Here is a 14,273-nt window from a genome sequence, read left to right as displayed (position 1 = left end):
CCCAACTCACATACCATGCCTCCTTTCCTTGCAAGCTGCTTCATTTTACTGCAGCTCTTGAACAAAGGTGTACTCTACACTGGTCATCAACACTAAACATGTTCCAAAAAAGAAGTTACAACCACCAGTTTGCTAAAAGGGTGTTCCACCTAGCAAATAAAAGGAGAATGAAAGACGCCTAATGGTGATCATTAACAATGAAAAGAAAGCTCTCATAACATGAGAGTCTTCCATATAAACAAGCTCACGCCTTAAGTTTTTGGATCTATTAGCGTTTTACAAAATTATGGTCACAGAAGTCATGTGACAGTCATGCCATTTGAACAATCCCATCTTTTTCTTACTCGAATCAGCCACAGTAATTGATTAATGACTGCACATTCGGCCTTGGGACATCATGGGTCCTTTTCATTTATTCATCAGTCTCCTTTTGCATAATATGGTCCACAACATACACATTCCCTTGTTTCAGGTCTAAGGAACCAACTAATTATGGGTAGTTTTCCAACATGGTATGTGGTTGGAAAGAAAAAAACCACTGTTTTAATCGTACCTGATTGACACGTTATGTGCACGGTTTCACAACATCCAAAGGAAATGGGCCAATGACAATTTTTCTCAAGCAAAATATTTCAGTAACAATTGGGCCTAGAGCAGTGGTTCTCAACCTTCCCTTCCCACTCATATACCACCTTAAGCAATCCCTTACTAATCACAGAGCACCGATGACGTAGGGATTACTTAAAATGTTATGTGAGTGGAAAGAAAAAGATAGAGAACCACTGGTTTACATTCATTATCTGTTTACAGTTCTTTATTTGTTTACTTGTATTCGCTGTGTACAGTTTTTTTTTGCATTACCAATAAGTGGCAATTCTGCCTCGACTGCAGAAAAAAAAATCTCAGGGTTATATGTGATGTCATGCATGTACTCTGACAATAAATCTGAATAAAGTTGTCTTCAAATGTAAATTTACCTGGTAAATATCCAGAAGCAAAAGGACATCTGACCCAAAAACCTTTGTCTGAGGTAAACTGGAAAATGTTTAAAATATTACACACATGGATTAGGATTACATGCATATGTTAAATAAAAAGATGGCAAACATTTGCAGGACACATATTTTTACATTTGCACCAATGGGACAAAGGGAGCTTAAACCAGCATTCAAGAAGAGTTAAGATTACTTTCACTTTTAAAAGGCAATTAAACTATCTGTTAGTTTATTCTCATCTCTGTAGATGTTGAGAAAGCAGATCATAATCATTTAAAAATGCAATAAAACCTCAAATTTAATCCAACCCCTACACTTAGTTGACAGATCTTGAAAATCCAGTGGCAGAAAGAACAACAACATGTAAGCAAGCCTTCTCTGGCTGGGCATGTTAGAAAAGAAAAGCAGCTGGCATTTTGATTGGAAGCTAAGATGAACGTATGGAAAACGCTTTACCTTTACGCATAGCTTTGGATGTGGTTCTATACGTGAATATGTGACCTATTCAACAAAGAAATTGAAGCCATTGTTACTTACAAGAATTAACTTTTGATTGTTTCCAAAAAAAAGTACAAAAAAAAATAAGCTCTCGATAAGGAAATTGATACAACTCATCTTTGTTCATCCCTTCAGAATGAATATAAATTTCCAAAATTGGAGTATGCAATGATTTATCAGAATTTTACTCCATCGTTAATTCCACGTATTAATTCCTTTTTTTATAGAAGGAACAGTTCCTAACATGAATCTTAAATTGGCCTTTACTCATTCAATGTCTAGGTCCAGTAACTACTTTTGCAGCAATGAATGCTTTTAGGATCTCAAATTGTTCATCACGTGAAAAGTTCCATTCTTGTGTGCGCCACAGAGGCAGTGTTATTTGCCATTCTACAGATAATCACAGTGGAAACTGAACCCTTCCTCTCTATCACTGCAACTTTATCTCCTTCCCTCCAACGCAGGTGCATGGTGCTCCAGCTGGTTTAATTTTGCCTTCTGATGTTTGCTGTTCTCCCCAAAATTATATGGGTTTCCTCCGGCGCCCTCTATTTAGCCCCACATCCCAAAGGGTTGGTCAGTCCATCGGACACTGTATTGCCTCCCAGTGTGTATCTGAATGGCAGAATGTAGGAAGAGTTGACAGCAACATGAGGAGATTAAAATTGGGTCCGTGTAAATGAATGCTTGATGTCAGGTGCAGACTTGGTGGGCTTAAGTGGCCATTGGTGCGCTGTACAAGCTATAATTGTGACTCTACGATGAAAATGGATTATAATTCAGGAGGTGGTTATTGCAAAGGGCCACAAGGAAAGCAACACGTTGAAAAGAAATTCTGAAATGGGGAAGACATTTTGTCTGATGCCACATACACTTTTTGGATCATTTCAGGGGATGATTCCTACTTTGAAAACAATGATTTCATTTTAGTCACATTACTTCAAAACTACAAAGCTGGACAGTGATGACCAAGGCAGTATGGCAGCATCGCACATAATGCTACTGCCTCACCAGTCCAGATTCTCTCCTGACAGTGTTACGTTCATCATCTTTCTTTTTAAAGCTGAATAATTCTTCCCTTTGAAATTATTCTCAAATATCTGTCCTCCAGTTACCAGCAGATCCACCAATACATTCAAGTTCCTCTTTTCTACCCTACCAAACAGTAGAAACACAAAATGCTAGAGAAGTTAGGAGACGCAAAGGCAAAGATACAGAACCGACATTTTGGGCTTGACCATCCCAAATAGATGCAAGAGGAAATCATTGGGAGATTTGCCATTATCTTTTCATTGCATTGTATTTACTTTCTAATTTTAAGCCTTTACCTTGTGCTGTCCTTTGTGGAAGGAGTCCTGAAGATCAGTGCAATCCTCATTGCTTTCACTCATCCAGCAGAGGTTGACATCAACATCAATGGGACAGGATGACTTCCATGACAACTCCTGCAAATTGTGATTGTACGTCAAGCCATTCCAGAGTTCCTCTGTATCTGAGATGAGTTATTGGACATAGGGTTGAAGAAAAAGTTGTCAAAATTTTGTGTGTGCATTACTCCCACTCATCATTTTTTTTCCCCAGAAAGGCACTATATCCGAGATAGTTTTACATTCCCATCACAGAGGAAATAAATATTGTCATAAAATTTAAAGGAAACTAGATCATTTAATTCACAATGATTTTAATCATTCCTAATCTTTATCTTTGGCTTTGATATAATATGTGATAAAAATTCATTGCACACCAGCTAACGATAGCAATAATTTTTATCTTGGAAGATTAAAAGGTAGAGCAAGGTTAATGTTAACAAATTGGATTGTGAACCATTATGAAAGATCACAGAAAATATAGATGAAAGTTGTTTTGGATGGGCCTGTCTAACATAACATAACATAACAATTTACAGCACGGAAACAGGCCATTAGGCCCTTCTAGTCCGCACCGAACCAAACACCCCTCTCTAGTCCCACCTCCCTGCACAATGCCCATAACCCTCCATCTTCTTCTCATCCATATTAAAACTCCCTGTTATTTTAAACTCCCTGTTAAGTCTGATCAGGTTGCATTGGTATGTGGGCACAAGCCACCAGCAGAAAGCTTTCTCCATCCAGAACTTTTGTTAAGATACAAAGAAAATATTGAAGAACCTTAATATTTGTCAAGACTCTAAGTCAGAACTAATTGATGAATGAGCAAAATTTGCCTATCAGACATGGGTAGTCATTCATTTCCAATGGGACCATTTCCATTTAATTGATGGTGTTGGTCTTAATTACCACCCATGTCCAATTTTGCCCCTGCACTGTTTGAATTAAAAAAAACACAAAGAAACTATAACTTTAATATGTGCCTGTGACTTACAGTTTGTAAATGGACAAAGTTGGCTTCTCCTAGCATCTGGAAGTGCTGACCAGCCCTAGAAATATAACAGAATTGTAACTATAACACTATTCAAAGTTCTCAAAAGGAAAAGAAAACACAAAATAATTTGTGTTATGCTGGTGAGTGTCTGGACTGGGCTATTGGAAAGTTTAAGGAAAAGGTTAAAGAGAAACATAGATTGGATAGGTTTAGAGGGATATGGGCTATAAACAGGCAGAATAAGTGTGGGTAGACCATTTTGGTCAGCCTTGACAAGTTGGGTCGAAGGGCCTGCTCCATACTGAATGACCCTATGACTAATTAACAATGGAAAACAAAGCTGCAATAGAAGGAAACCTAAGGAGAGTGGTCATGGATTCTAGGGGTGGAAGGTGAACCGTTCAACTGAACACACACACCAGTGAGAAACTCTTTGAATGAAGAGACACATGTATAATAGAGAAAGGCATGAATGATTTTTTTTTAATTGTTAGTTTGTCTCAATGTTTTCTATGTTTAAAAAACGGCTTAAAGTATTTTAATGATCATGTTTTTTTAATAATAATTTTAATTTTAAAACATTTTTGAATACTCTTGAATCTCAGAAGCATTCCAAGGTTCTGTTAGTTTAATAGCCAGTAAATATTGTGGGCATGCCTTTGCCCAGCTGTCAAAGATTTTTCAGCTATTGTATGGACAGAGCCTTTTTTTTGGTTCACCCATAAAGTGAAATTACAACTCACAATGCAGAGTCTCACTTTTTCAGATCAGGATATTTATGCATGGGTCAACAATGAGGGAATGGTAAGTTGAGGCATGGGGGTTAGAAATGGAAAGCTTATACCTCCTCTGTTCCTCCTTCACAAAGTTAAGTGCCTGTTGGTGCCTGGAAGTTCCCACAAACGAGGATTTTAGACAACGTACAAATTTTGATAGTACTATTTTACCAGTAACTGGTAAAATTGTTCAACACAAAATTAAATTAAGGGAAAAATGAAAATAAATTTTCTGAATCCTTTCAACAAATTCGAATAGTGAATATATTTGATTATGTTTATAGTTTCAGCGCACTCTATGCCATTATTGTACATATGCCAGTGTACAAGACGACCACCAGAATTTCCATTTAAAATGTAGGATTTGAGCTACACTTGCTGTGTAAGACTACCCCATCTGGCACTTCTGCTGAGAGCTTACTGCCCAATAATCCTTTACCAACCATCCCACTGGCCAGTGGAATAATGCTGTTAAGCACACTACTAAACAACACAGTCTCGGTTATCTAAAATTTAGCCAATTCATTTCAAGTAATGTCAAAATACTCCCAATTACCTACCATAATATGCATCAGCTGGTGTAACATAAACATTTGTGACGTCACTTAGGCATTGGTTCTTTTACAGGAGTAAAAGAGTATAATTTTACCATTTATTTGAAACTGATTGACTGATTTACTTATCTATATTATATTAGAAACTTGAGGCTTTCCTAGAAACCATGTCTTTGAAAGTTTAAAAGTACCGGTGCCTGGTGGTTGTGATTGACTTGATCAGGCAGTGTGAGCAGAAAGCTCCCTGGGACCCTGACTAATTGTTTACTGTTCGTCAGGCTGTTGCAAATGGTGACTGTTAGTTTTGTTTGCTGTACTGTTATTTTAAGGTATGCCAGTCAGGTTTATAATACATTTTTATTGTTTTAATATAACATTACTATTAATACAGCTTCCCAAGCTTAAGTTTCAATAGAAAAATATTTAGTGGTAGGACTGTAGGAGTTATACGTGTTTTATGCTGTTCTCCGTTGCAATTGTGGACACTCTAAACCACGGGATATTAAGGTTTGGATTTTCGACTTGGCATATAAAATGACCCCTGGTTTTGGGGTGACATTTTTAAGATTCAAATTCCATCTCATGCAGTAAGCAGTTTATTTAGCACTTTCAATTCTTCACACAAAACAGTTTTCAGATAAGCACACCATAACAGCAGTCCTACCTCAATGCAGAGGCAGGGCAACAACTGAGAGTATGGCAAAGTGACATTTTTGGGGTCACCTATCGCAATCTGCAAAAGAAAATATGGGTTTTTTTTAGTAATTTCACAATAATTATAAATTATCAACAGCTGAAAGAAAAGTATACCCATGAAATTGGTGACCCTGGAGAAATCCTGGTGATGAACCTGGATGTGTTGAGATTCATCCATGATCTATCTGCCAGAGGTTCTGGCTGCTTCCATCTATGCAAGCAAAAGGGTTAAGGCAGATTTCGAGGGCTTCCCAGAAGAAGAAAAAAAAAATCCCCCCCCACCCCCCCTTTAATACATTAGTAAGGCCTCACTGGAATTTGTAGCTGGTTATTCAGAGTTTATAATTCTGTAACTCAGATAGAATCAGCCAATCCGTAATGATTTTATTGAACCAAACAGGGAGCTCAAGGGGTCTTTTGGCCAATGCCTGCTCCCGATGCTTTTTTCTGTTTCAGGTATTAGTTGACTGGGATTTTTGATATTGGAGGTTCTCAATTACCTAACCTACTGACAACATGGCTCTGCTAATTCTAAAACTAGAAGGACCAGACGACATTATCCATCTTACAAGCTAATCATGGAAACAAACTGCAAATATCCCTCATGCTCAGAATGAAAGCAGGTAGCCCTGGGTTGGAGATCCCCCCACTCTGCATAAACCTCCAAATCAGTCTGCCTAGACACTTTGTATCCCATCTTTTCATGAGAAATGGAATTTATTTTGAAGTAAGACAGCAAACAATTACCAATGAACTGGTTCCCAAATCTTCGCACACAAACCATTTGAGGCATAAACGCACATGGTAGGCATAATTTTCAAGGAAATCATAAACGCGGACTGATAATCTCTTCGTGCTTTTGTCTATATCATAGTCCAATTTACCAACTGAAATAAAGTACAAGGTAATGATAATTAAATTGTTATTTATATCTGAAATGCCAAATCATTTCTGTATCAACAGCTCTTTCTAGTCTTGTGAAGAAAATTAAAGTTAACAGAAAATTATCTTCGATGAACAATATACAGCTTTAAAAATATAATTCATACTTATGAAAAGTGATTTTTGAGAGATTAACGTTTTCATATTTATGTGTTTTATCATTCTTTGCCACCTCTCAGTTCAATATTTATTTTTATCCTTAACTGCGTACCTTGACCCATACTTAAATGCCAAGCATACCAATATTATGAGGCACCAACCCACAACCATGTATTTCTCTGCACAGGGAAGCAGATGAAAACAAAATCAAAATCCCCACCAAAACTATATGCTTGATAACAGAGACCAAAGTACATAGCGTATACAAGCTGTAATAGTCGATACTGTGTAAAAGTCAACCCCCTATTTTTGGCCCCAAAATCGGTTATTTTCCATAAACTGCACGTAAAGGTTGACTCCCCCCCCTCTTCCCCCCCCCCATTTTTACCCCCAGCTGCCTTCCCATCCAAGCTCCTGACACCCCGACCTCCATCTCTCGCCCAGGACCCAGCATCTACCCACAGGAACTCTAAAAGCCCCGACCAGGGACTCTTGCCACCCGTCCATCTGAACTCCCGACACCCTGACCGTGGACTCTCACCCAGGACCCGGCCACCCGGCCACTGGAGCTCACAATTCCCCGGACAAGGACTCTCACCTAGGCCCGACCGCCCTCTCATCCGAGCTCCCGACATCCCAAACGCAGACTTTTACCACCCGGTCCTGGCCGCCTGCCCATCTGAGCTGCCGATGCCCCGAACAATGCAGGTACTTACCACATTCAAAAGTAGTATGCATGTAATCGTCAACTCCTAAATTCTATCCTAATAATTGGTCCACAAAATTTGACTATTACACGTCTATAATCACGGTATTCCCCATCAACTCTTTGTGAAAATGAATATAACAGAGCGACATCAGAAATTAAATAAAGTAATTAAAAATCCAAGCACAACTTAAATTTTAGAATGGTATTATAGTATTAGACTAGTAATAGGTAGTAGATCATTACGAGACCTCTGCAAGATGGGATATTTTGTCCAACATCTTTATCTGTACAATCTAAAATCAGAGAAAATATCAGTTAATCACAAGAATTTAGGTACAACTATAAAATTTAAATCAATGCTTTTTTTTCCACTCAAAAATGCAGTTTAAAAAGTTTTAAATGCACCAACAAAAAGTTGTAATTTCCTTGCTCTCTCTCTCTCTTTCTCTCTCTCTCTCTCTCTCTCTCTCTCTCTTTCTCTCTCTCTCTCTCTCTCTCTCTCTCATTCACTCTCTCTCTCTCTTTCACTCTCTCTCTCTCTCTCTCTCTCTCTCTCTCTCTCTCTCTCTCTCTCTCATCTCATCTCATCTCAACTTCTGGGATTCATTTAATTTCCAATGTTTATAACTGACTAGTGGGGCAAGGTTTGAATGCCAGGTGGACAGAGGTTATCCATCAAGGGAGCAGGCAGCAAGGTGCTGGAGTGGTTGGTTACCGGGAACATTTTAAGATCCCATGGTTGAGAGACGTATGGATGCGATGGGATTAGGTGAGAGATGGGGTGCAGGAGAACAGCGCAGGACTGAAGAGGTCTGGAGTTTCTCTTAAATTAGAAGGAGCTGAACGGCAGGATGAGAATCTGAACTCCTGTTGTTAAAAGACTGAAAGCAAAATAATTTTCCAGTATTTTTTCTCCCCAAACAGGCTGGTCTAAAGAAATTATTATTTTTATTTTGGAGGTTGAATAATAGGAGGCTCAGGAACATTATCCATGCTGAGGGGATGACCGTGAAAAAACAAGACCTGTTTGGCCAGATGGCAGCTCTCGGACACCTCCTCCTATCTAGCCCTCCCACAGACCCCGCCACGGCACATCAATCCACTGTCTCCCACACCGGTTTTATTTCTGAGGGGAAGATCTTGATGGCTGTTATTAAACTGCCATCAGCTGTGGAGCCTTCTTAATTGGTGTGAAATTTTAAAAACTGAACACTTGTAGTTTTCCTTCAAACTTCACATAGATAATGTGAAAGGTGATCATTTTTTTGTCCCAAAACTCGAAAGCACTGGTGAGGCATGAGAGGGGCGGTATTTTAAAGTGACCTGATGGGTAAGTTTTTCCAAACAGTATGTGGAACCAGTGTAATGTGCGTCGAAAGAACCAAAGACTTGTTGATCCAAATCAAGGCTTTTATTAACTAAAAGACTGGAGCGTATCACAAGTAGGTCGACCAGTCCAGAATGACCTGGCCTGGCTAGGAGCAATCCTTGAAGACCTGCCAGTAGGTGTGGCGACACTCTCAGCCAATCACAGTCATCCTACACGACCATCTGTACATATACACCTTGGTGATAGAATCTGTACGATCACAACCAGCCACTAGAGAAAGCAGCAGGTGGTGGATACAATTACAAGGTTCAAACTGTATTTGTACAGATCCCTGGATGGCAATGGTTTGGAGGGAAGTGGCCCCTTGGTGAGTGGGGCTGAATGGCCAATCTCCCTGATGTACTACTCCAGGACTCTGTCCCTGCTTCTTCAAATTCCAGATAGTTTCCTGAAGTGAAAATAACACATCTAAAATATAAATTAATTTATTTCTTTAACACTATGTTATCAATAACTCCTGGGATTATGCTTTTTGAAATATTCACCGTTGATGCTTTTACAGTTTAATTTTAAAGACACTTTAAATATTAATTTGTACAAAATTCAACTAGTAATGCCATAAACCATACATGTTCTGCAATTTTCACATCATTAATGCAGTAAAAAAAACAATCACATCAGAAATAATTCAGTGCAGCATTAAAGAGTGCAGAGAACCACATGTATTTTTACCTTCCCCTCTGTGCTCTTGCATTAGAAGGACATCACAATAGTGAGGGATTGTTTTAATCATCACAGAATTATATTCAGCTATCGAGGTTTTGAAGCAATTATATTCAATTAGCACCTGCAGTGAAAGAATTACAAATGTTACAGGTAATGATGAAAATTAAATTAAATTTAAATGTTTTAAATTTAGACAAACAGCACAGAAACAGGCCCTTCTGGCCCACATGCTTGTGCTACCCAAATTATCTACAACCTCCTTGAGTTTTTGAAGGGTGGGAGGAAACCCACGCAGAAACAGGGTAAATGTATAAACTCTTTACAGACAACACTGGGTTCAAACATTCATGAAAACACAATTCTGAGTTTGTTTTAACCTGCGTATAGTAAAAGTTCCAAGGAGACCAGAGAGAGAGAAAGAGAGAGAGAGAGAGAGAGAGAGAGAGAGAGAGAGAGAGAGAGAGCAAGGAAATTACAACTTTTTGTTGGTTTAAAACTTAGACTGGAATTTTTTTAAACTTTATGAAGCAGATTATTTGCCAAGATTAAATTAGACATTCTCAGATCTAGATTATCAGTCAATTGTCATGACTGGAAGATCGTTGGAGGGGAAAAGAGAGAAGGGGGTAGCCACCCAACCATATGGTTGTCAGCCACTTATCAAGGCTCTCTTTAATCAACAATTAACTACTTTTACTTACCTCCCAACACATCCCTCAAGACCCTTGTTTAGTAAGAAAATACAATTTTTCAATTGACCAAGTCAAGCAGCTTTCAGGGAGGTGGATCCAGATTCCTCTTCTGTAAAAATCACTTTCTGATATTAATATTAAATGATCAAACTATAAAATTTTAAGGTTATGTCTCCTTGGTCTCAATTCTCCATTAAGATAGATAGTTTCTGGAAATCTTGGCAATTAAATCCTTTAATCTTTCAATATCTCCAAATAAATTATTCTTTAATATTTTGCTTTTAAGGGAAGTCAAAGATAATCTCCACAATGTAATATAATTCAACCTTTTTTATTCTCCATCAACTATTTCCACATTGCTGTGAACTTGAACACAACAAATTATTTTTTTTAATTTAGACATACAGCACACTAATAGGCCCTTTCAGCCCACGAGTCCATGCTGCCCAATTATACCCAAATGACCTACACCCCCAGTATGTTTTGAATGGTGGGAGGAAACTAAAGACCCCAGGGAAAACCCACACAGGCACAAGGAGAACATATAAACTCCTCACAGACAGTGCGGGATTCGAACATCGGTCCCGGTCACTGGCACTGTAATGGCGTTGCGCTAACTGCTTCGCCATCCATGCCGCCCAACTGCAACATATTTATCAATTATTTATCGATTCCAATAAAAATGTAACAAAATGAACGCTGATTTAATGTTACACAAGACATGTTTGAATGTTCATGATTTAAGTCAAATTTCCAAGACAGAAACAGAACCATAAAATATTACAGCTCCGAAAACAGGCCCCTCAGCCTTACTATACCGTACCAAACCAATATTGTGCCTATTCCCACTCACAACCACCCATTCCATATCCCTCCTTACTCTTCCCATCCATGTTACTCCTCCCGTCCAGATTTTTCTTAAATGCTAAAATTGAGCTGGCATTCTCCACTTCAGTTGGCAACTTGTTCATATTCCTACCTCTCTGTGAGAAGAAATTGCCCCTAATATTTCCCTCAACACATGTTAGACATTTTTTTCTATTAATAATACATGGTTCCCCCAAAAATATATCAATTACCCCTGTGATGGCAGTAAGAATATAAATATTAGGCTGGAACTATATTTTAGAGCATTCATGTTAAAATAGATTGTAAAATAAAAGAATGTGGCACAATTATACTGAGAGCCTTCTGTCATTGTTACTTTAATTTCCCTCAAACTAATTGGTTTAAAGCCAGCAGGACAATTTCTTAAGTAAATTAAAAATCCACACTAGAGGGGATAGATAAAAAGTAAGGTAGCTTTTCGAAACATCTATAAATCTCTGTTAATCTTGAAGTTGGGCATCATTAATGCAAAAATAAAAGCTCAATGAAATGAGAATATAGATGGGAGTCTTCAAATCGCTAGAAAAACTCAGAAAGATTAAAGGGAAATTTAATTCAAAACTTTGAATGTTTGACGGCTATTAGACCTTACCCCTTGGAATTCAGAAGAATGAGGGAGGGCGTCATGGAAGCATTTCGAATGTTGAAAGGGCTGGAGAGAGTAGACATGGCAAAGTTGCTTCCCATGATATGGGAGCTGAGGACAAGAGGGCACAAATTCAGGATTGAAGGACGCCTGTTTAAAACAGAGATGCGAAGGATTTTCTTTAGTCAGAGAGAGGAGAACCTCCAGAATTTGCTCTTGTAGGTGCTATGGAGGCCAGCTCATTGGGTGTATTTAAGACAGAGATTGATAGATATCTGAATAGTCAGCGTATCAAAGATTATAGGGAGAAGGGGCTGAGTGGGAGAATAGATCAGCTTATGATGAAATGGTGGAGTAGATTCGATGGACAGAATGGCCTAATTCTGCTCCTGTATCTTATGGTCTTGTGGTCTAAATGAGGGAAAAATATTTCAACTGGTGGTTGAATTAGAAACACAAAACCAAAGCCTAGTAAATAACAAAGGATAGGGAAGCATTACACAGAAGTACTGGAGAAACTCAGCAGGTCACGCAACATCTATAGGAAGTAAAGGGTAACCAATATTTCAAGCCTGCAGCTAAACAGGTTGCCGTGGTCTGGAAGGTTCTGCCTATTAGGTGTCAAATGAAATTGCACCTTTTACATGCTCTTAAATACAACAAAACTAATTGGTAAGTTCTTTCAATAGCCCAGGAAGAGTGGTCTGCATTGATCCTCATCTGCTGTCTGATCACTGAATGATGAACAAACATTAAACAGGAGACCAAGTGATTGTCAACCCTGTATCGAAGGGTTTGTTGTAGATGGGAATGTGCCAATAGCATTCAAACATTATTTTATTTTCCCCGTCTGACGAGAATTCCAATGTATATTTTCAAATGTCACCATTTCTATTTCCATTTTTGTCATTTGCAAAGTTCTCCAATTTTTGCACATTTTGTCTTGTACATTCCACGTCCTCTCACTCCCCATGACCCAAGGGTCTGCTGTCTACTCTACAGACCCCTCAGCACAACTTCCACTGAATGCCTCTTTGTTGCAGAGTCTGCTCATAAAATATTCTGCAAGGCTACAAATGATTAAGAATAAAAAGAAGCAGGGAAATCTTCAAATAGCAGATCTTTCACTGAGGCAATGTCACCAAATTCTCTTCAGGATTTTTTTTAACTTGTAAATAACTTGGGATTACCTTCTTTCAAATAATAGAACACAGGAATTTAATCCAACAACTTTTAACAGTGCCAAATTGGCATTTGGTGAGCTTCCTCATAATAAACAATGACATGACTAATGAAAGTATACTGTAAAGAATTTCAATGCAGAAAAGTTATTCTGCAATTTGAACTGTTGACATGCAAAAATCCAAGCCTCATTTAGCAATGGCATTTATCAACATCTAAAGTTGTTGTTGAAATGTGCAATGATTCATTCATCTGTAAAAGTGTACCACAAAATCTGTCAGAAGGCTTAAACCTTCATAATTAGCCCTCTTTCCAAAGCTCAATGTCAATGCTATGTTTTGGGATGTTAATTTTCCAAACATGTGGTAATTAGATCTTCGTATCAAAATCAAACCAAGAACTCCAGACGAATCTCTAAATTTTACCACAGGGAAAATGATAGTGCAATTTTAGTAAACAAATGAAGTCAGATCCCATCTTATGATTTTTGGCGTAAAGCCATGGTTTTTTTTTGGTACTGCTCCATCTTTGGTTATGTAATTCAGCTGATTATGTTTTTGTATAGAGCTGGATCTAAATATGTTCAGGATGTTCCAAACAGTGCAAATTTGGATCAATTTATTATCGCACAAAAAATACTCATTATGCCTGTCCCAGGCAATGTTTGGACTAGAGGGGAAAATGTTAGGGGATATGAATTTCTGGTGGGAGGGGACGAGTGGGTTAGAGGTTACAGACAGTAGCGCCTCTGGAGAGCAGAAAGGTGGGGAGGGGGGGTACGAGAAGTTGCAAGTAGCAAAAGATGACACACTGAATGCAGAGGTGAGTGGGGTGAAAGGCAAGGGCCAGTGGAACTCTACCTCTTCTGTCTGCGGAGAGGGCAGACAGAAATGCAAGACCAAATACAACAGTGGGAGCCAGGTTTCCCAGAAGGAAGAAAAAATAATTTTCAGCAGAAAATTCCAAAGAGAGTTTGGCAGAGCCATTGAGCATTTGATATGCAGTCAGAGCTCTGAAAGATATGTAATGGTAAATGCCGGATTAGACATGGTAGAGTAATATTTGAGGGCCTATGCCAACCCAAAAAATAAAGTGAATGATAAATATAGACTCTCGTTCCTTCAGGTGTCAAATTTTGAAAAGATCTTAGAGCTTTCTTTAAAACATTTTGCTTTTTTTCATAACTTAATTCCTCCTTTTGTCTTCCATTTTTCATCTGAATTTTGGCTTTCGCCCAAC

The 14,273-nt window shown here is 38.4% G+C and overlaps 1 protein-coding gene across 1 annotated transcript in view; it reads right to left on the bottom strand.

Annotated features, from left to right (window-relative positions):
• LOC138748914 (interleukin-17 receptor E-like protein) overlaps window positions 1-14,273 on the bottom strand; it is a 34,366-nt gene that overhangs the window by 12,184 nt on the left and 7,909 nt on the right. Inside the window, exons 5-12 of the mRNA XM_069909836.1 lie at window positions 9,693-9,807; window positions 7,879-7,923; window positions 6,628-6,767; window positions 5,849-5,917; window positions 3,855-3,909; window positions 2,822-2,985; window positions 1,452-1,496; window positions 978-1,035 (exon numbers count right to left, since the gene is read on the bottom strand). Of these exons, the coding sequence (XP_069765937.1) occupies window positions 978-1,035; window positions 1,452-1,496; window positions 2,822-2,985; window positions 3,855-3,909; window positions 5,849-5,917; window positions 6,628-6,767; window positions 7,879-7,923; window positions 9,693-9,807 (691 nt within the window). The remainder of the gene's footprint in view (window positions 1-977; window positions 1,036-1,451; window positions 1,497-2,821; window positions 2,986-3,854; window positions 3,910-5,848; window positions 5,918-6,627; window positions 6,768-7,878; window positions 7,924-9,692; window positions 9,808-14,273) is intronic.

Source organism: Narcine bancroftii, chromosome 13 (genome assembly GCF_036971445.1).
Source record: "Narcine bancroftii isolate sNarBan1 chromosome 13, sNarBan1.hap1, whole genome shotgun sequence".
NCBI classification, from domain to species: domain Eukaryota; kingdom Metazoa; phylum Chordata; class Chondrichthyes; order Torpediniformes; family Narcinidae; genus Narcine; species Narcine bancroftii.
The sequence above is the reverse complement of the archived record's forward strand: the minus strand, read 5'-3'. Positions and strand labels throughout refer to the sequence as shown.